The sequence below is a fragment of the Lissotriton helveticus genome, chromosome 6 (assembly GCF_964261635.1).
Source record: "Lissotriton helveticus chromosome 6, aLisHel1.1, whole genome shotgun sequence".
Lineage (NCBI taxonomy): Eukaryota > Metazoa > Chordata > Amphibia > Caudata > Salamandridae > Lissotriton > Lissotriton helveticus.
In genome coordinates, this window is record NC_136067.1 from 1,811,902,170 (window position 1) to 1,811,926,206 (window position 24,037).

The 24,037-nt window shown below is 44.2% G+C and overlaps 1 protein-coding gene across 9 annotated transcripts in view; it reads right to left on the reverse strand.

Moving 5' to 3' along the window:
- EML4 (EMAP like 4) overlaps nt 1-24,037 on the reverse strand; it is a 720,824-nt gene that overhangs the window by 108,329 nt on the left and 588,458 nt on the right. For all 9 annotated transcript variants that reach the window (XM_078649700.1, XM_078649705.1, XM_078649703.1 and 6 more), the window contains 4 exons: nt 20,827-20,950; nt 9,247-9,396; nt 7,535-7,604; nt 4,674-4,784 (listed from right to left, as the gene is read on the reverse strand). In XM_078649700.1, the coding sequence (XP_078505826.1) occupies nt 4,674-4,784; nt 7,535-7,604; nt 9,247-9,396; nt 20,827-20,950 (455 nt within the window). The remainder of the gene's footprint in view (nt 1-4,673; nt 4,785-7,534; nt 7,605-9,246; nt 9,397-20,826; nt 20,951-24,037) is intronic.

Here is a 24,037-nt window from a genome sequence, read left to right on the forward strand (position 1 = left end):
GTGTCCAAGTCCCTAATCTTCACTATTGCAGGATGGAATGAGGACATCAGGGACCACCTCCCGTACCTCGCAGGGAGAAAGAAAGCTTCCGCTATCTGGGTATCCAAGTGGCGCTTGAGGCCGAGAAGCAGTATGGGTACAATATGGGAAGAGTCCTGACCGGACTAGAGGCCTTGGCTGCTGTTTGGAACAGATTACCACTAGTGGTTGCAGGTAGGGTGGCGATTGCCAAAATGGTGTTTCTGCCCACTGTCTGTATGGACCGCAGAACACACAGTGCCCCATAGCCTGTTCGGTATTTAAAAAACTGGATGGCCTCTCAGTAGCCCTAATCTTGGACAGTAAATGCAGTTGCATATCACTCCGAGTGCTTACGCAGAACATGGAGGAGGGCTTGAATTTCCAGATATGGAATTATATTATATGGCGTCACAGCTGTCGCATGCTGCACAATGGTGTGCTGAGGGTCCTAACAGTGAGAAGAGGCTCCTGGTCGGTATGGTGGGAGTGGATGAACTGCCCCTCGGTTTTATGGAGGGGGCTTGGATATATAACATTGCCTGTACACATTGTGGCAGACCGCGTGCACATGGGAGTCAACCATCTGCTATTGCACTGGCCCCTGTTCTCTACGTGACTCCCGCTGTGTTGGCTGAAACCAGTTTTGCAGATTAAAGAGGTCATGTCCATGACGGCGTGGATCGAGGGTGGTTGTAAAACATTGGGGGCCCTGTACTCGGGAGAGAAGTGCATCATGTTTGTGGAGGCACAAGACATGTTTGGGTGGGACCTGGCCAGTTTTTACACTTTACCATACTCGTCCAGTGACATCTGTACTGCCTTCCCACAGACCCCAAGGACCACACTCACATTGGAGGTACTACTAAAAGGTAGAGTTACACGATGGCTAATCTCCCGCTAAATCGGAGCGCTGCGTCGGACTAGGCTGGCAGTCCGGATGGTGGCTAGGCGAAGTTGGAACGGAGACCTGGAAAAGCCCTTGACTGACAAATACTGGATAAAAGACTTGCGCACTAGTGTGAGGAATCTCCAGCAATGTAAGATTCAAATTGAGGCACTTTTAGGTCTTGCACAGAGCTTATTTCTCACCAAAGAGGCTGCATGGATTATATACAACCAGGTTGGTTGCCTGCCCCAGGTGTGCGGTAGCTGAGGCAGACTTCCTGCATTTAGCATGAGGGTGTCCGGATCTGGGGGCTTTCTGGAGCATAGTTACACGCAGGCTCAAGGAGGTGACAGATGTACATATTGAATGCACGGTGCGACACGGTTTGCTACACTTGCTACTGAGCCCGAATGAAGTAGTTCATAATTTTGCGTTGGCTAATAGAAGAACTGCTATTCTTGTCTTCTCAGGGTCCTACCTATGACAATCTTCCAGTTAGTTTTTTTCAGGAATGCAGTCATGCTCCACTTACCTAAAAAGCTTACCTGTCACTTTCAGACTGAGCAAAATGCGGCTCACACATTTACTTAATTTGCCCTAGTGTCAGGGGCGGCTCCTCCGTAATTGCGGAGGAGCGTCGACCCCTGCTAGAAATGAAAAATAACAATGATAAGCATTTTATCATCATTTTATTTTTGCCTGCCTCTTCGAGCCTTCAGCAGGGCAGGACCAGTGTGACAGGCATGGTAGGGGGAGTGGGCTTTTAAGTGCACACGACGGTTTGGCCAAACCGTCATGCACACTTGGGTTGCACAGCTGGGTTACAGAAACGCCACAGACTCCCAGTTACTGTCTGAGTGGAAAACCAGGCTGCTAAGACCAATCCCAGTGCTTCTCTCATGCTGAGAATAGTATTCCCAGCATTAGAGAAGCGCTGGAATTGGCATCTGGGAGCATGTGCCGTGTACAGCTGGGGTCGACTATTGCCAGAGAGGTGCGAGGCGGCATCCGTCAGAGCGGCAGGTAAGTGCAATTTTATTTATTTGAATTATGCTCCATTTTGTTTGTATTCCCTCCCCCAGCCCCACGATGAACTAATGCCAAAAGCTGCCACTGCCTTGTGTGCTTCTGTTAAATTCCAGTTGGACTTCCTCCACAGGTTATGAGTGAATAAACAGATCTTAAGACACTTTGCACGGTGCTTAAGGCTTTTGCTGGCACTTGCACAGAACATTTCAGCTCCTGGCTTCAGTCCTAGGTGCCCTCTCAAATGCTCGTTCCTCCTCTCACACACTCTTAGTTGTGTCGATCAAACCAGAAAAGGCAGACACACTTTCGTGCTTCTTGCTCATATACCATGTACACTAAAAGTAAAAGAACATGCCCATGTGAGTGCATAGTGAGCTGTGTGCCTGTGAGAATGAGGGGTGCATTACATTATAACCAGACCTTCTGGCATTGCCAATGACTGTTTATCATTGAAGCCCTTGTGGATGGCACAAACATACCCCATCCACCCGCCTGGAGGGTACGACTTCCAAAGCTGCCAACTCTTTCTAGGCATGGACATTCTGTATGCCACAGATCACAAAGCTCTGCCATTTACCAGTCCACAATCTATTTTCAGAGCACGAAGTTGAATAAACCTTAATAAAACGCATTACTGATCACACCCTCTACAATTTAAGACACTTTTATTGCAATATTTATTGTAAAATATGCCTTGTAGTATTTATCCAACTCCTTTCGGTTATTACATGTTTAAGATAAGAATAAACAAGCATTGGCATAGCCAATAGGTCTCGCTTGTGGGACCTTATAAGTATTTTGTTTTGCAGCACAATATCCTTGTTGCATAATCGGATATTGTGCTGCAAAACAAAATACTTATAAGGTCCCACAAGCGAGACCTATTGGCTATGCCAATGCTTGTTGAGGACGGGGAGTAGCGTTAAGCTTTACATCGTGGATAAATCTAAAATACGTTTTAATAGTCCTCATCTCTGATGCTGCCTTTATTCCCGTGGCAGGCGTTCACGCTGGACTGCCTGTTGATTGACCAAGACCAATTTTAAGCATATTGAATTTGAATATTGAATTATTTTTAATTTACCCTCCCCTCCATCGTTCCAGTCCAAGCTTGTTGCCAAATACGTTTATTTCTGGCGCAACATCACTTACCCGATTGTTCCAGATGCTGTCATTTCTGAGCGTGATATGTTTTATCTTCTGTGCTCGCAGTGTTGGGCGACTAGCGTATGCTTGTATGTTTTTGTACATTTTACTTTTAAGAGTCGCTGTTGTTGCTGTTTGCAGCATTCACGGTAGAGGAAACAGTAGGGTAGGGATTCGTGCTTGAATACTATATACATTTTAAACAAAAATGCACTTTTATCGTCATCTTACAGGAACGAAGTTATTGGGTGACCCATACAAAAAATAAATTAACACGCTCCATATAGAAAAGATTTTTGCGATATTTCAGTTCTTCCACTGAAGATGGTTAATGGTGCTTTAGGTTGAGCAGTTTCTTGCCTGCTTTATGGACAGGAGCTAATATGTCGGTGTTCAAGTTATGCACTAAACACACGTTTATTTTGTACTTATTTTTGAGCCCATCTATCAGGATTTTGGTTATTTTTAGCAGAACAATAGTCGGTATCGCGAATCAGGAGGGATATTTCGTGAGACAACAGCCCCTCTGTTGTATATTTAGGGCCAAGTTTGGATTGGATCTAAAATAGGTAAACATGGTGCGAGTGAAACACATCGATAGAAGACTTGCAGGCAAGTTTTGGTAGGAACCTCTCGCAGTACAGATGTCAGAGGCTGAAGCACTACTGTGCTGGACGCTGGTGTGGAAGAAGAGATGCGCAGAGAGGACACAGAACTGGTGTGAGGCGGAAAGGAAGGAAAGTAATGACAAGAAGGGAAGAGGACCGAGATGGGAGGAGAGAGGATGAGCACGAGGGGGAGAGAGGATGAGAAGGAGGGGGGGGAGAAGTAGGAGGAAGAGATGGGATCGGAGAGAGATCGAGGAAGGGGGTGGGGAGAGAGACGGGAAAGAAAACAGAAGTGCAAGTGTGTGGGGATTGCGTGTGAGAGAAAGATTGCGATCTAGATGAGACAGAAGGGGTGAAACGCTAACCTCGAGAGTGCAAGAGAGAGAGAGAGAGTGATGGAGAGGAACGGAAGGAGAGAGGGAACAAATGACACGAGCAGTGGAAAGAAGAGATAGAAAGATACATCTGTGTCAGTGGAAAGAGGGGGCAGCGAAAGACCAGCAATGACGAAACAAGACTGCCTGTGGAGACCAACTACGGGCAAAAGCAAATGGAAGCAAATGGTGGGGGCCTGAAGGAGGAGGGGGTGCCAGGGATGAAGGAACACGGCCTGGGGGAAGCTGGCTGGGGAGGGGGAGGAGAAATGCAAGGAAGGCTGTGTGCGGCGTAATTAGGGGAGGAGAAGCCGAGAAGCCGCAGAGCGCACGCTGGGCGAAGCCCTTTGATGTGCTGTGCGGCAAATGGAGGGAGGCTGATGCGCGTTCATGTTTGAACACGTGGTTCACATGAACTTCATGAAAACGCCAGGCAAAAAGCTGGTGGTTTCATGAAGATTTTGCCGACTTGAATTCTCGCTCCGCTCGATGCGCATGCGTGCATCGATAGGTCGCGAGACCTAAAAAGCATTGACGGTGTTTCACAGTTTGTGGTGAGGCTAGCGCTTTGTAAAATAATTGGAAAAATATATAATTAAAAGTACTTACTGCTTTAGAAAAGTCCAAACATCCAACTCCGCGCTCGAACGTCCCCAGACCGATGACTTGCAGCGTGGACAGGCTGACGGAGTCCCAGACCCGCACGTGGGGCTGGAGAGGCTGCGGAAAGCGGAGAGGTGTTAAAAACTGGGCCCTGCTACTCCACCAACCATCTGCATGGACGCCCATTACCCCCAAAATAAATGATGTTACCGTCCTGCTGCTAAAATTGTCCCACTACAAATAAACTGGAGCAAATGCATGACATGGTTATCCTTACAGTACAGCATTAATGTCAGTAACCAATCACCACTGGATTATCCACTGGCCTTGGGTTCTGGAGCAGCGTGCTGCCCTTAGTAAAGCGCTTCAACTCCTAGCAAGGCAAGGTAAGTGCTACATGCATGCAATTAGAATACGGTTAGCAGGCATTCTACCTCATTCACATCACATCATAGCTTCGCCAACACCGGTTACAACCAGAACCCAAGCACAGCCATTTCCTGTGTAATGTGCTTTATGTGTGAGATATTCCTGCTATGATAAAAGTGACTGCTGCGCAATCATCTGCACCTACTAGAGTTAGGCCCACAACCTATCACTCCTTTAAAAGATTAGTTTGTTTTTATCATTTTCTCTTTCGTCCTTAATAAACTGTTATTTACACACTGATTTTAGCCACAGCGCTTAACAAATAACGTCATTAAGTACAGTATTATTATACAATCAACCTTGGAAGGCTGGTTCAGCCTTGCTGTGGTTCAAGCCTGCGAGCTTCAAATCACACACAGAACTCAAGAGTGCGCTCAACTCGCTGAGCTACCTTGCCACCATCTGCATCATTTACTTTCCATCAAAAAGAGGCTTGTCCCACGCACACACACCAAGCTCTTTGAATCACAGCAGAATGCCATTAGATGAAACGAGTGGGGCCACTGTGGCCTGGACTTGAAGATTTGTTTCTAAATTGGAGTGGGGCACGAGTGTTTTCTTATATACCATAAAAGGCTGAGAAGCTTTGCGCCAGTTTCCCCCAGTTCCTCTATAGCTGAGAAGGAGCCACAATAGGGCCAGTGCTAGCCCGCGGCTCCTTCCCACCCTAGCTGCAAGTCACCCTGTCCTTTGTTCTGGTGTTCAAGTTGGCACACGTTTTTGCATGCTTGTGACTGAAGCCCACTGCACACGGTCTATCATAAATCTAAAAGCGTAATTTAAATTGCAAAAGACTAATAAATCAAGTTAAGTCACAATGCTTTTGCTCTAAAAGTGCCAATGAACCACTAACAGAGGAGAAAAGGCCGAATTATATTTCTGTCTATGAGGCTTTTAAGGTCAATCGGCCTGGAGCCCTCAAGAGCCCACCACAGGCGGAACCAGAATCTGTCAGTCACCCACTGCACCATCCACATTCTTAGCAGCATCTGTCTTCAGCACTAGGCCACCCCTCAACGCTCACTCATTAAACCTGCCCCAGCGACCTCTCAAGCACACCCCACCCTCAGCGAAGAGGCTGAGAGCAGAGGCTCAGGGGAAGGCCCTGGAAATCAGGCACAATTTAACTCCAGGAAAACGGGTGGGACCGAATCCAACGCCAACCATCACACTTACATTTACATTTTTTAACTATTGCGCTTCAGCCGATCAATTAATAATACTGAGAATATATCTGAGCTGTCGATTAAGTTGACTTTAACTGCAAACCGCAAAGACCTGAACAACATTCTGAGAAATGAAACTCCAGCTACCTGCTAGACAGCAGACTAGAAGATGTCAGGTAGCCCTGGCGCCTTGAGCTTTCTTTGGGTTCAATCCTTAAAAAGACATGAGGCGGTGACCTAACTAGAACGTCAAGGGTGTGCAAATGTACCCAGGATGCACCAGACCTTACCATAGAGGTAAGAGACCTGCTGTTTCCTAAAACCCGCATGATAAACTTGGCAGAGTTGAACAAACAGTTGCACTATGCTTGCTACAGGAGTGTATGAAGAATTGTTGCGGCCTACATGGACTGTCAGGACCTAAAAAAAGACCTGTCGAGGCCCATAAAAAGATCAGAGCGACCCAAAACGTCAAAACACAACCCTTGCCTCTCATTCTATCTGAGGGGCCTTACCCCATTAAGAACACTTTTCACACCTCATCCATACCGAGATTTTGAGGAACGTTACCTCATTAAGAACACTTTTCACACCTCATCCATACCGAGATTTTGAGGGACCTTACCTCATTAAGAACACTTTTCACACCTCATCCATACCGAGATTTTGAGGGACCTTACCTCATTAAGAACACTTTTCACACCTCATCCATACCGAGATTTTGAGGAACGTTACCTCATTAAGAACACTTTTCACACCTCATCCATACCGAGATTTTGAGGGACCTTACCTCATTAAGAACACTTTTCACACCTCATCCATACCGAGATTTTGAGGGACCTTACCTCATTAAGAACACTTTTCACACCTCATCCATACCGAGATTTTGAGGTAATAAATTAAAAGACACGAAAACCACGCACCTCAAAGAAATACTTAACTTGGAAAGAAAAAAACAAAGTGCATAGAATTTAGAAATTAAGTTAACGTCATTCAGTAAAGGCGCATTTAGGGCTGCGACGAAAAAGTGAAGGTAGCGATGAAACTAAACTCCCAGAGGCCAGCCTGGCACTGTTTACTCTGCAGAGAAGCGGAAACTGCGAGGCAGCAGCTAAGTGTGCACAGCTCGGGGGGCGGCCGCGAGACCTCCGCTTTATGACCGTGTTTACTCGGAGGGGAGGCGGCCCCTCTTCTAATGGCTTCCAAATACCACATGTGTGTGGGAAAAGGATGCACAAGCGTGCTGGTGTCTGTCGCTGCATCCTCACTCACCCGTCCATCTTTGTCCACTCCAGCGATCTGTCCGGTGGCAATCCTGATTTTGTCCGGATGGATCGCAAGACTAGGAGAAAGCATCCAAGGTCATTTCAAGGAGACAGCAAACTACTTTTCAGACACATAAGTGACGCACAGCTAAAGTTGCATTTTTTTTAAAGACTAATGCTGAGCAGTTAATGTGAAGTAATGTAGAATTGCAACCCGCTGCCGGGCATTATATATTACATATATAAGTATTAATGTAAACATCGGAATATGACATACCATGTATATACTTCCTGTATAACGTCTAATGTATAATGTCTATCTATTGCTTTTATATGTACCTACCTCTTTACATTGAACGAATTTACAAACTCTTGTCTATAACTACCTCATGTAATGTAAAGCGCTCTGATACCTATGGGTCTTGTTCGCGCTATAGAAAACTTTAAATAAATAAATTACAAGTGATCAGATATCCTTCGTAATTAGCACACAAGCACAACTTTTCTAGAGCCCACTGCTCGTCTTTTATGATGCTGTGCTTGTTTTGTTTTCCTTAAGCAAAACAGAATAAAAGAACAAGGGACATAATAAATAGACAGCTGCCCTTGTTAGTACCAATACATGTCAGTTTATTCTGTATTGTTCGAGAGAAAATCACTATAAACTGGCTTTACTGGGGTATTTGTTTTGCAAAAGTAACAGACTTGGCAACTTCACTAGGTCTGTCCCGGTCTCAAAATAGGACATGCAGACTTCATTTACAACAAGAAAGGATCAGTGGAAGAATATAATGAAGGTGCGTTTTCCAATTTATTTTCAAAGTACATTTTGCAGGATTTTCTCCCACTAATTGTTGTTTAAATCTTACCAACTTTGCAGCATTGTCAACAAGTTGACAATAAAAAAAAAAACCTTCACAAAGTTAGCAAAAAGCACGGTTTGCAAATTTTTAACACTGCTTCAATTTTTCACAATTGAGTTTGTAAGTCTCTTTATCCCCATTTTCAGTTTAAATATCACAAGTTACCATTAAGGATATTTTTGCACATGGTATTTAAATATATATATATATATATATATATATATATATATATATATATATATATATATATATATATATATATATATATATATATATATATATATATATATATATATATATATATATATATGCATAAAATGTCAATTTCGGAAATCTCATTTTAACAGAAAATACTTAGATAGGTTTAAACTCTTGCCCAGGTGTCAGAAATGAACCATCTCTGTTTGCTAGATCTTACTGTACAGCTGATTGCTGAATTCTGTGTTTAATTACAGAAGTGGGAGGACAGAGGTAAGGCTTGTTTATTAAAAGTCTTAAGCAATTGTTCTCACAAACAGCCATCTGAAATGTTAACGGCTGGTTAAAGTTTAAAAATAAACATTTCGTTCCTATGATAATTACTGTTTACATCACATTCAGCTAACAGTAATCAAAACCTGAACTTTTCTTAAGGGATGTTGCCTATACTTTATGTGGGTTTTAAGTCACTGTCTGGGACAATGCTAACCCGCAACAAAAATTATACATTAATTTTACTAAACAATAGCTTAATTAACAATATGCTCTTTGTGCTCAACTTAGCCCTCTGCGCTACTTTAATTGTGAGAGCACATGTATAATTCATCAAACAGAATAACATGCATGATCAACACAAGGCTTGAAACTTCATACTTACCATTTAACACAGTCTGTGTGGCCAAGGTAGTGCCTCTGCGTTCGCTCATCATAGTTGAATAACACCACTACTGACGCGATGAAATACACTATTTCGCCGGTGGGGAGGAGGTAGACATTGGCTCGACAGTCCCTCCCACGATATCCATATCTTAAGATCAGTCAAGGATTATAACCGTATATTTGATGGATTTAGTTAGAAACTGGAAAATCGGCGTTTGTTATTTAACTGTCTAAAAAGAATCTTTTGTAACTGTGTGCAGAAAAGGGGAAATGTGCATATCACAAGAGCAGAAGTTGACCACATGAAATCAATATTACTGCACAGTTAAACCCCTTGCGAGAAGAACCTCTGGGAATGGTGAATAACTGTACACTCAAGGAATTTCCATGATCTAAACAGGTGGTAAATGTGTGAAGAGTTTTCTGTGAGGGAGGGAGGGAGGGAGGGGAAGAATTATTCGGATAGGGTAGAATCGCTCTGGACATTGGAAGCACCTATGCCAGAAAAGAAGCATGGTCGGGGCAAAGTTCTGAGCCCTGCCTCCTGCTGTAGTTGAAGTCCCAAATCAATTTTACCTGCCAGAATTTATCACTGGTAACACTGGGTCTGGTGATCCCGCACCCAAGAAAACCGCGTGTGGGAATATCTGGACAGTCATGTTTGAATGAAGCAAACTGCCACATGGAAATTCTGATCTACCCAACTGGTAATCAAGGCCATACAATGCACTACAATGACTTATCACACGGAGAAGTTTTGCTAACCTGCACATCAAAAGAGCAATGATGATACTTGGCGTGTGAAATATGGCATGCAGATATTACTGTAGCATAGTCCGTTTGTTCAAGCTATTTGTGTGCTAAGGTTTTTTTTTTGTTTACAGCATGCCTGTCACTTTTATTTGTCTGTGCAAAGATGTATCCACAATAAAAGATACGTTTCACCAAACTACAAAATAATTATGATTCTAGTCGAACCCGGCCAAGGTGCAACACATAAGCAGAATATGTCTCTTCAAGATTACCTTTTGAAATCATTTTAATGTCCAAAGGGAAATGTTTGTAGGCATTTTGCTCCCAGATTTATCTCTAAGGGGCCGATTATGATTGCGGTTTTTCCGCACCCTCCGGGCCGGCAGACACTTACGCCGGCCTGGAGGATGCGGAAAAACCGCTGTGGAGCCTTCAAAGACCCCCCCGCCAGATTAGGATGGCTGGGGGGTCAGGAAGACCGTCCGCTGCTTTTCCGCCGCGGTCGCCTTCCGACCGCGGCGGAAAAGCTCTAACATGTCTGGCGGTGTCTATCAGACACCGCCAGGCATATTAGGATGTCTGCTTCTCTATGCCTTTCCACGGCGGCATTTCCGCCGTGGAAAGGCATACGGACTTTTGTTTGGGGGCCCGTTGCGGGCCCCCAGGGGTAAAGGGGGGGTGGGGGGTGCAGATGGGGGGTACCTATGGTACCCCCCCTGCCTTTGCGTGCACGAAGCGGCAGGCACCGCGAGGTGCTTGCCGCTTTGTGCATGCAAATGCACTGCTTTCATTTTTAACATTGCGGCGGGTGATGCTTCAAGCAGCACCCGCCGCAATGTTAAAGATAGAGGATGTGACCGCCAGGGTGGCGGTCACATCCTAATCTGCTCGGAGGGACCGCCGCTGCCCCTGCGGACCTCCTCCTCAGTGGTCGCAGACGGACTTGAGTCCGTCCGCGATCATAATCGGCACCTAAATTAGGTTTTCTATGCATAACTGCAATTCACAGGGAAAATCTTAAGCACAACCATTTTGTAAGTATTAAATAAGAATATGTGAGCCAATTTGTCTTAAGTCACAAATTGCACAATGCATCAAAGAGAAAAAACTTTGCAATTTTTTGTTACGTTTTCAGACATTTGCAACTGGTGCAAAGAAAAGGCTATGCAAATTGCAAACCCTACCTTAACTACAACTATAATAATATATAGGAAAACAAAATCCGTTTGCGAATCACATCTGTCAGACACAAGAAACGTATCACAAAAGCAGGACACCACAGGAAAGCATCCAAACCTTTTCTCAGTTACAATGATTGGTTCTAGAAGTAGACTTATGGCCGCCTTTAAAGTGTCACAGAGGGGCCTATTCACAAAGGCATTTAAGTGTATGTGTAGGAACACTGGTTTGCCTATTCTTAGATGCTTTTTTTTTTTTTTTTTTTAATCGGCCACAAAATGTCAAATTATCCATTAATGAAAGTGCAAAGGCGGCACAATTCTTTGGATTTATACTAATTTCATATCTATAGTCCCTCAATATACCTATTTTACAGGTTTTGGGGGTTAATTACAAAAGTATGTGAGAGTACGTCACCCCAACAAGCACGGAGGAACTCTTTATTTGGCCAACAGTACACAAGACCCACCTATGTCTATTGGCAGCAACCACTGCCATTTAGCATAAAATGCTCATAATGTGCAAAGCAGGATGTGACTCTGCCTATTTGTTGTAGGCGGAGTCCTTTATTTGCTACCACATGCAAGCTTTATTTTGAGTGACTCAGATTAATCAAAGGGTGAGATGTAATAAGTTAGTCCAGTCTATTCCCTAAAAATCACAGCATCCATAATATATTGCAGGTAATTGAATATTGCATGATGCACATCACACATCTGTAAAAAGAGCTTAGAGATGCAAGCGAGAACAATTTCCCCAACAGGGTCCCAGCCAGTGTCATAAAAGTAAGCTTTCAATGCCACTCGTAAAGCTGTGCCACTCTGCTGGGAGGAGATACGGATTGATCATACTTTATTTCGTCAGCAAGAAGCAGCCATAAAAGCACAATGCAAAACATTAATATATCATTAGAACAATAACCGTGTCCTTGTCTACTCACAGATTTCATAAACAGTAAATGAATGCATGATGAAAATAGACGATAAAAAAACTCCTGGGTCAAATGATCAGAGTTAAATTCCCACACAATTGGAATTCTAAAGCCTTAACAAATCCATCAAACAGATGCCCCTTCGTTAGCATCTGATAAAGCGAGCAAGTGTGACTAGAAGTGCCTACGATTATAATACCATCTGTTTTCTTTGGGCAACTGCACCCTTTAAAAGGGAGTAAATGCTGCTACAATGAGTGGGAGAATTTAGTTGTTGCAGATAAGACAGGGCATCAGCACATCATCTTATATCACATCCTCTAATTGGAGGAACTAAAAACCTCTTAGAATAAACCATATAATATTTGCATAAGAAGGTAAAATGAAGCAGGGTCTGAGGCGTAGACTCATCACATGGGAAGATTAACACATTACTAGGGTCAAATTGGCCCAAGGGGACACCTAGGTGCCACTAAACATGGCCGCGCCTAAGGAGGTCTTAACGATCTCACCTTCCTCTCCAAGCCGGTTTCCTAATTTTAAACACATTCTTAACTCAGGCTAGGTCAGTCTTGGACATATCAAAGGGGTCAGAAAAAAGCTTTAGTCTCCCCAGATTAGACATTTCTTTCTAAGTATATTGTAACCCGAGTATTTCCAGACCTCTAGCACAAGCAAGGCAGTCAGTGATCACCTCTCTGTTGAGGCCTGCAGGCGGAGTTGTCCAGACTGCACACAAGATACAGTTCCTTCATTAAAGAAGTTGATCACATCGCCCCACAACTAAAGGAGCTATGTAAGCTTCCCATTAAGGAGAAGAGAATACAATTAATATTCTGCTGTCTCACATATAAAGCAATTAAATTAAACCAACCAGTATATCTTACCCACCTACAAACTACCTTGAATGGATAGCTAGTATGCTTGAGTAAAACACTCCATCTCAAAATACCAAAACTAAATACCTCCCCACCACTTAAATCACATATTCACATATGCCGCAACAAACTGCTGAAACTTATTTTCTGATACTTTTTGTATCATATACATTTTATGACTATTCTCTTCTATGTTAGTTGCTAAGAAAACTACTACCTAAACCAGGAAGCAACACTACAGAAACCCTTTAAACGAATAAATAAATTAGGCATTTGATAGGCAGGTGGGACTTGCCAATGACTAAAATCTACTAGCCCGATAGTTAAATGTTTCCATTTAAGGAAGTGTTTCAGTAATTGAACTATTTCTTTTTCAGTTTTCTAAAACACCTCTCGAGTGGAAAACCATTATGCTGTGTTCTCTTAACATAGGCCTGGTCCTAGCTCTAGAATGCATTATGATCACGCATTGGTCAATTAAATTCAGGTTTGTTTCTATAGTCTTTCAAGAAAGAAAGTGGACCTAAGTACTGTATAAGGGATGATAAACCTAAATAAAGCCTACATTTCACATTTTATTACTGAAGGGCAGAGAACAATTAAAAGGTTTAGTGCCATAGCAGACTGCCGACATACAATACATACTCATGAGATCCATAGATTGTTTCACTGTTATGTTTAGCACAGCTCTACGGACCAGGTTGGAAAATACAAGCTGAGATTAAACAATAAGGAAAAATATGCACGTAATGTGTTAGTCTTTTATAAAGTTTAAAAAATGTGATGTCAGTGTTTTTTCTAATGAACATAGAATGAATTGTATAACACCATTAAGAGTCAAAACTTAACAATTTTCTTGCAACAGTAACAATTTTTTATAATGATTTTGAACTATAACTAGCTTTGCATCAAAAACAGCTCCGCAGTACAATGCAGTGCATTTCATACTTAATAATAGTGACCGCCTGGACCCTCATTCAGTCCGGTTGCTCCCCCACGCCACAGCTGAACCACACACCGGTATCGTCTGCATTCTGCATTCCTTTTCAGTAACGCTGCATTGTCCTTTATCTACTTAACAGCTAGCGCTGCACTGTCGCCTCATAGCGCCGAATTGTACTCGCCGATCTGCGCTGCACTGTCGCTTTAATTATTTATTTGTGCCGCACTGTCGCCCCATTTAGTTAATTGCAGCGCGTCGTCTCTGAGGCTGCTTTTCATACTTTCTTGCTGATTTTGTGCGTTTTCACGCTGTGCATTTGCTGCCCCTGGCCTTTGACCCTCCATTTTGTGTTTACGTTTATTTCCCCTGGTCCGCCCCTCCTCCCGCCACCGCCTCCTCCCAGCTGCTGCCCCTCCCACCCACGAGTTATACCCTTCCTCGCTCCTGAGCTCCCTGTGACCGCCTGGACCCTCATTCAGTCCGGTTGCTCCCCCACGCCACAGCTGAACCACACACCGGTATCGTCTGCATTCTGCATTCCTTTTCAGTAACGCTGCATTGTCCTTTATCTACTTAACAGCTAGCGCTGCACTGTCGCCTCATAGCGCCGAATTGTACTCGCCGATCTGCGCTGCACTGTCGCTTTAATTATTTATTTGTGCCGCACTGTCGCCCCATTTAGTTAATTGCAGCGCGTCGTCTCTGAGGCTGCTTTTCATACTTTCTTGCTGATTTTGTGCGTTTTCACGCTGTGCATTTGCTGCCCCTGGCCTTTGACCCTCCATTTTGTGTTTACGTTTATTTCCCCTGGTCCGCCCCTCCTCCCGCCACCGCCTCCTCCCAGCTGCTGCCCCTCCCACGCTCCGCCCCCTCCACCATCCATTTATGGCCAATGCCTCCACGCGCAGCGTCCACGCGCTTCGAACACGCCGAAGGTGCGCCAAAGGTAAGCCCGTCTACGCCCGTCCGCGCCTGGACCGCGCCCAGCGCCAGACCCCCTGCTTCTCGCGCTACCCAGTCCTCCCGCTTAACCTACGATGCCGCCACCCTCCTAGCCCTTAACCCCGGTCGCGCCCCCAACTGCGTTCAAGCCGCTCCTGGACGCACCCATGGACCTTTCTCCTGCTACTCCTGCAAATTCAGCGGCACCGACAACATCTCCGCTAAGACCACACCACAGACTCACGACCCCAACCACCTACAATGCATCCTTCTCAACACCCGATCAGTCCACAGGCACGCCATCGACCTATGGAACCTACTAGACACCACCTCTCCGGACATCGCCTTCCTCACGGAAACATGGATGAATGCTTCCTCGGCACCAGACATCACCATTGCCATCCCTGATGAATATAAGATCACACGCAAGGACCGCACCAGCCACACAGGAGGAGGAATCGCTATAGTCCATAAGAAATCTATCCGCATCTCAACCAGCTCTGACGCCAACCTCGCCAATTCCGAACACCTTCACTTCCAGGCCCACATCGACCCCAAGACCACACTCAGAGGCACCCTCCTTTACAGACCACCAGGACCCCGCGCAAAATTCAGTGAACACATCACGGACTTCATCACTCCGCACGCGCTCCCCTCCAAAGAATACATCCTTCTGGGAGACCTCAACTTTCACTTCGATAAGATCAACGACCGCAACACCGCCACCCTCGTGGACAACCTCGCCAACCTCGGACTTAAACAACTGGTCACTTCCCCCACCCACATCGCAGGTCACACACTCGACCCCATCTTCACCTCCAGCAACTATGTCTCCTTCAGTCACACTACGGACCTCATCTGGACTGACCACAGATGCGTTCACTTCACCTACAACAAACCAAAACCCACCAACCACCTCCAACCTACCTTGAAAAGGAACTGGAACAAAATCACCACGGACCAAATCTCCGCATCGCTCCTTCAACACACCCCAGCCCCCTCCTCCAACGCCAACGAAGCCGCCGCTAATCTCACCCTATGGTTATCCAACACCGCGGACACCTTAGCACCTCTGAAAAAACATCAAAACAAACCTGGCAGCAAGAAGGCCTCATGGTTCAACGATGATCTCAAGAAGTCCAAGAAACTCTGCCGCTCCCTTGAAAAGGCCTGGAAAAAAAAACCCAACCACCAGCACCAAGGACGCCTTCAAAAACGCCACCCGCACTCACCACCAACTAATCCGAAAAGCCAAGAAAGCAGCATTCAAGGATCGACTCGACAACAACGCTCACAACAGCAAGGAACTTTTCAACATCGTCAAGGAATTTTCAAATCCCTCGGCCAACTCCAACGACATCACCCCCTCTCAAACCCTCTGCGACTCCCTAGCCTCTTTTTTCCACAACAAGATTGCAGACATCCACAACAGCTTTGACAACCAACCCGGAAACCAACCCACCCTACCGTCTGCTGTCCATCCTCCCCCCGTGAACACCCTTAACGAATGGAAGCCAATCTCCACTGAGGACACCATCCGCCTGATGAACTCCATCCACTCAGGATCCCCCACAGACCCATGCCCTCACCACATCTTCAACAAAGCAGACTCCGTCATAGCACCGCACCTCCGAGACGTCATCAACTGCTCCTTCAACTCCGCTACCTTCCCTGAAGACTGGAAACACGCTGAACTCACCGCCCTTCTGAAAAAACCAACAGCGGACCCCACCGAACTCAAAAATTACCGCCCCATCTCGCTTCTTCCATTCCCGGCCAAAGTCATCGAGAAAGCCGTCAACAACCAGCTCGCCGCCTTCCTCGAAGCCAACAAATCCCTCGACCCCTCACAATCTGGCTTCCGAGCAAAACATAGTACCGAGACCGCCCTCATCGCAGCAACAGATGACATTCGAACTCTACTGGACAATGGAGACACAGTCGCCCTCATCCTCCTCGACCTCTCTGCAGCATTCGATACAGTCTGCCACAGCACCCTTCTACAACGCCTCAATAACATCGGAATCCAAGGAAAAGCACTGGAATGGATCACCTCGTTCCTCACTGGTAGAACCCAGAGAGTCCGCCTCCCACCATTCAAATCAGAGGCCACTGAAGTCATCTGCGGCGTACCCCAAGGATCCTCACTCAGTCCCACCCTCTTCAACGTATACATGAGCCCCCTCGCGGCCATCGCACGCCAACACAACCTCAACATCATCTCTTATGCGGACGACACTCAACTGATCCTTTCACTCACCAATGACCCCGGCGCCGCCAAAGCCAACCTGCACGAAGGAATGAAAGAAGTCGCTGAATGGATGAAACAAAGCCGTCTGAAACTGAACTCAGACAAAACAGAAGTCCTCATCCTAGGCACATCCCCCTCTGCTTGGGACGACTCCTGGTGGCCGGAAGCCCTCGGAAAAGCACCCATCCCGACAGACCACGCACGGAACCTTGGCGTCATTCTGGACTCTTCACTCTCAATGAACAAACAAGTCAACGCCGTATCCTCTTCCTGCTTCAACATTCTTCGCATGCTCAGAAAAACATTTCGCTGGATCCCCTCCGAAACTAGGAAAACAGTCACCCACGCCCTGGTCACGAGCCGACTGGACTACGGAAACACCCTCTACGCAGGTACCACCACCAAACTCCAGAAGAAACTCCAACGAATCCAAAACGCCTCAGCCAGACTCATACTAGACATACCACGCAACGAACACATCTCTGGCCACCTTAAAGACCTCCACTGGCTACCCGTCAATAAGAGGATCACTTTCCGACTGCTCACCCACGCACACAAATCCCTTTACGACATCGGACCAGACTGCCTCAACTCTCGACTGTCCTTCTACACCCCCTCCCGCCAACTACGCTCTTCCGACCAAGCCCTCGCCACTATACCTCGCATCAACAAGACCACCATGGGAGGCAGATCCTTTTCTTACCTGGCTGCTAAAACATGGAACTCACTCCCCGCTTACCTCCGCCTCACCCAGAACCACCTAGCGTTCAGAAAGCAGCTTAAAACGTGGATATTTGATAAATAATCCTCCTCCTCCTCCTAAGCGCCTTGAAACCCTCTGGGTATGTAGTGCGCTATACAAATTTTATGACTTGACTTGACTTGACAATAACGTTTGTGTTTCACTGCTAGATACTTTAGGATTCAAAACGTGACTTTGAAAAGAGATGTCACATGTGTGACTGATGGGGAACAGCCTTTACCACGAAGCCGGAACCCCGCATGCCTTTAGGCGACACTACCACGCAAGTCTTTACCACATAGGATTTTACACCGAATATTCCTTTGCCAAGCATGCCATTTCAAAGATTTTGTTTTAAAAGCATATTAGTTGTAAATGTTTTAAAGGTAAGTATATGTAAGTAAGAATTTTTTTAAGTGCTCTTTACACACACACACACACACACACACACACATATACATATGCACGTGTATGTGGGTGTATATATATATTAGCAAACGTTTTTTTAGGGTGGGTAAGAGTATGAAGCTTTTTGGGTTATAGGAAGGTTTAAGGTGAGTTTGGGGTTTGCATGGTAAGTGAATTATTAGGGTGTGTATGAGTTTTTGGGTGGAAAGGGTATTTTTAGGGTATGGGTGGTTCTTGGGTGGTAAGGACATTTTTAGGGTGGGTTTGGGAGGCAAGCATAATTTTAGAGTTTTGGGTGGTTATGAGTTTTTGGGTGCCAAGGGATTTTTAGGGAATAGGGTGGGCATTTTTTTATGGCAAGGGTATTTTTAGGCATTAGGGAGGGTATGGGTTTTGGGTGCAGAGGGATATTTGGGGTGGGTGCGGGTTTTTGAGTGGCAAGGTTATTTTTAGGGTTTAGGGTGGGCATGGATTTTTTAGTTGGCAAGGGTATTTTTAGAGTTTAGGGCAGGTACGAGTTTTTGGGTTGGCAAGCTAATATGTAGGGTTTAGGGTAGGTATGGGTTTTTGTATGGCAGTGGGATTTTTAGAGTTTAGGGTGGGTATGGGTTTTTGGGTGGTAAGGGGTGCCTGGTTTACGATGGGTATAGGTCTAGGGGGACAAGGGTATTTTTAGGGTTTAGTGGGGGTATGGGTTTTTGTGTGCGAAGGGGTTTTTAGTCTGGGTATGAGTTTTGGGATGCCATGTGTGTATGCATATTTATAAATACTTATAAGTAAACACAAAATAATTATATATAAATATATATATAAGCAAATATTCAAATATATATTTTTATATACTTCATTAAAAAAAATGTTAAATGTATATATTTCTTTTATTTGAGGTTATACTTACCTGGTACGTTTTTACCAAGCATATGCCTTCACCATACATGCCATAACAATTAAATTTTGTTGTAAAGGCATACACGTGGTAAAGACTTGCGTGGTAGTGTTGCGGTCATTGTTATGACTGCGCTGTAAAGCCATGCCTGGCAATGAGTTGCGTGGTACCGCCGTACATCTGTGACTGATTCTTCCACAGTGAGTGACCTGTTGAAATAATGAAATAAAAGCAGCTTTAACAACTGTGCCTGTATAGGAAACACAAATTAGTGTCAACTGCGAAACAAACCTTATTAGTGGCAAGAAAAGAATCATTTAATCACCCTGTCTGAAATACATTTAATTGTTTAAGAGTTTTGTTTCCTTCTGTAAACAAAATACTTCCTCATAGTCTATCAAATGGGGATGTATCGATTAGCTGGACAACTCTGGATCTGTGTGAGCGAGAAACGTTATATTGGTTAAAAATTGGCAAATTAAGCCATATGCAATAGATCGCATGGCCAGTGCAGGAAATCCCTAAAAAACTCCACTGCTACACATCACATTTTCAGTGGCCCAGGCTGTAATTTGCTTTACAATTATATTTTATTTTGTTGTAGTAAAGGTGAAAGGTTTGGGTAGTAGCCACAGCTTCTACTAGTCTTGCCTGTCTCCAGGTGCAGTTCTGCGATTGTTGGCTTGAAAATAAGGTAAAACTTCACGTAAGTCATTAGAAATTTCCATTTCTCTAACACTGCCGAAAGTATGTCTTATCAATCTTATAACATGATGTGTTACATTAGGGCATAGACGAATCCTGGAGGCCAGGATTATAAACGGCTGTAAAGCCACATGAAATCAAGAATAGGATGCAACAGGGCTGGCCAGAAATCTTCATGAGAAGTTGGAACTGATCAACAAATGTAAATCTGTGGAATTCTGGTTTGACAGAAAATTCAGATTACGGCCCAGATCTACAACTTATAAAGAGAAAATCTTTAAAAAAGAAAAAAAAGAAAACGCTTTTTACCTCCAAAACTCCAAACTTGCAAGAATTCTATTGCTGAGGACTAGACTTCAAATGGAATGTGTGCATACCAATCAATCCCGCTTCCTGCATGATTTAATAAGAGGTGAAGTCATAGGAGAACAAAGCACAAAAACGAATTGCAAATGGACACAAATCAAAACCAGAAGGTGTTTACATAAAACACAAAGTAAAAGAGTTCTAAAAACTTGCCAGAGAAGAAAACAACAAAAACTCCCAGGAAAAAAGCACTTTAGGCAAGCACATTTCCCACCTCCTTTTTCATCGCATACAAAAATAAAGTTTGCGCTCTTGCCCTCCAGTGTTTACTACTTGAAGTTAATGAATAACACAGATGCTGTGCAACAGTTTTGTAGGGACCCCACAAGGAGAAAAACATATCTGAAGTCTCCAGGTCTTCTTAGCATGATGAGCTTAAGGAAACATGTTGGTCCATTATTTCTGTTCTCTACTCTATTAGGTACATTTTCTGTCTTCATCCTTTAGTGCCATTCTAGAAAGTTAACAAATTGTTTAAATGTAACTGAAATGTACAAAGGGTGGGATCGAGACAATTATGTAGTTGGGAAGATGAACGCATGATGAGAGGCAAAAACTGCAGCATATCAGTGTGGCAAAACGAAGAAAGGATACACCCACTCCAGTTTTAACTTCTCAGGAGGTAGTTCTGTCCTAATGTCATCATAGTTTTCCACATCAGAAGGAATGAACATTGTGATTGGTCGACCTCGCATGAACATCTTAATGTACTCTCCCTCTGTTCAAAATAAAATGCACGGTTTGTATACAGTTAGCTCAAACATGTCTTGCACACATTGAGTTGCAACAAGGAGACGTTTTAAAAGTGGGTACATTTAATATTTTACTACATCGCAGTAAAGTGAAAGAGCTGAGAAAAATAAACATTGGACATTTTTTGTCTACTTTTTTTCAATGTAGTATGCCCTATTCCTTCAACAGACAATAAATAAGTTTCAAATGAACGTGCTTAGCAAGTGTCTTGTCGTGGATACCACTGACATTTAACATTTTGAAACTTGAAATTTAAAATGGATTTCATGAATATGCAAATGTAGATAGATAATTCATGGGTGTATTGCCTAAATCAATGTCACTGATATCAACCTAATTTGCGTCTATTGTTGCCAGAATGAGAACCCGTGACCTGCAGTAAATTCACACCCGCTGAGCTACCAATGCATTGAATACTATGCCGTTTTTCCTAAACACACACCAGTTTTTTCACTTCAGCATTGATACTTCAGCCTTTGGTGCTTCTCATGCTTCGGTTAAGAAACATTTCCGAAGCATACACAAATACAATACTCCAGGCCTCCTTACGACTCATCTATGGCATACATCCGCATTCTACTTAATAACTATCCCTAATTTATGCTGATAAAATGTAAAGACCTATGTATACTTGTACACAATAGCCTTCATATCGATTCTTACTAAAAGGCTTATACATTTTCTACATATTCTTTTAGCAGTGAAATTAATAAAGTGTTTCAATCTCTTAAAGCTAGAGGACATGACCTTAACATCCTCCCATAGTGTGGGGGACATGTAGTGCTGGACTCCCCCACAATACAGGATTGTGGAAAACTGGGGGACGCTCGTAGGATGTTGCAGAAGCATATTCGGGGTAGCCAATGCAGAGTCATACAGTGGCAACTCTCAGGGACAATTATGAACTATAAGTAAAATGTCTTCATCTTCCTGTGACATAATACTCCAGAACTTTGTGTCAATGAGAACGTTTATCCATTATTCCCACACGGATTACAAAATAGCAATACACGTGCGGCTGAACATATCATACAAAACAGGAATGGGCAAAAACTGTAATCGATTGAGGAGCACTTTGCTACTACAATCACTTCACCAAGTCATGGTGTTGGTCCGTTCCTGTCCTGGGCATAGGGCCCCTTACACAACTAGGATACAGTTTTAAGCAAGAGAAGTGGGGAAAACAGGATAGTAGGGCTTTTGACATCAACTGGAAGCTCTGGAGCTTTTCATCACATAAATTTGATGAAACTCAAAGTACACATAGTTTTATTTGTCCATCGAAAGTATGCAAAATGTAAAGATAGATTTAAAAGATGTTTATCTTGTTTGTTAGACGAGAAATTGAAACAGGCATGCTTTATATAGCTCTCCTAATGACTTTCCCCCAGATTCATGAAAGTCATCTTTTGCGAGTCCTTAATAGCGAATTGTAAGGATTCGCTATTAAAGACTTGCAAAACGGGATGCATGTAGAAATCGCAATATTTTTAGCGATTTCTACTGCTTCCTTATTTGCGATTAGCAATTAGCGAATAGCAAATAAGGAAGCAATTTCAAGGGTGCCAGGGTGTCCAAAGGACACCCTGTTGCACCCCTGAAATGGTAATGTACACTGGTGTTGCGCACACACATGTCCCAAGGACATGTGTGTGTGTGTAACATACAACTTAGAAAAATGCACTTAAGTGCATTTTTCTAAGTTTTTGCTATTTACCACGTAGTTCGACTTCGCGGTAAATAGCGGCCCCAGATTGCGAATTTGCAATTTTTAAATGGTTCATGCATTGCATTTAAGGAATCTCAAATTGAGATTCCTTAAATGCAAACAATCGCAATGTAGCGATTTCTAAAATTGCGATTTTTGCATTTGGGATGATGCATCCCAAATGCAAAAATACAGCTCGCGAAGGGCCACATTCTCAGAATCTGGCCCTTTGCGAGCGGATTTAGGTTTAATGAATCTGACTGTTTATGCTTTAATTAGTAGCAGTCTTGGTTACACACCAAATATTTCTAGACTCATAAGATTGGCATACAAGCTGTAAGATTCAGTGTTACGGTGCTGTTGGAAACAACTTCTGCATGCTGTAGTTCCAAAGGCAGGTATCACTTTGTGGTGCTGTTTGCTTTGACGGGAGCATGGGGCTCCTGTACGCTTTCCCGCCTTTGCCTCTCCTGCCAAGCGTGCTGAAGAGAATCAGTAAAAACTGGGCCCAAGTCACCCTATTGGCCCTGTACTGGGCAGGAAGTGTGTGTTACCCGGAACTTCTGGCCATGAGCATCTGACTTTTGATCGGTTGCCTCTTCGGGACGACCTCGTGTCACAGCAGGAGGGCAGGTTCCTGCACCAGAGCCTGCGAAACATACACATTCATGTGTTGACATTGAGCAGCAACAGTTGACAGCTTTCGATTGTCCTGCCGGAGCAGCTGGTGTCCTACCGGCAACCAGGTGTCCTACCACCAAGACGGTTTATGCAGGACGCAACATTCAGTCTCTACAGGCGCAGTTGGATGACACACAGTTATTTGCGCTTTCTTTAGCCCACTGTGGCAACGGATGAATGTTAAGTGTCAGCTCTTTCACCCTTTTTAAGTCTACCTGATCAGCCATCTCTTTTTACAATCACCGATTGAGAGGAGTTTCTTAAAAGGGCTGACATGTTCCTGCCAGCAACTTTTGTGTTGACTCAGTGGGACCTTAATTTAGTTATCACCTCCCTCATGTGCGCCCCATTTGAAACAACTTAGCCTCCTTACACTAAAACAACTTTCATTATGGTGATTACTTCAGCTTGTCGCTTCAGTGAGGTACAGGCATGCTCTGTCCAGCTGACATTTACTACATTTTTCACAGACCAGCTAACCTTCAGGATGAGGGCGTAATTTCTCCCAAAGGTTGTCATGCCCTTCTACTTTCAGCAGTATATCTTCCTGCCAGCCTTCTTCGTCCTGTCTCCTCCAGCCAAACTGAAAGAAAGCCTTCATCGGCTTGACCAAAGAGTTCTAATCTTTTACATCAACCCCACCAAAGACTATCGGGTAAACGA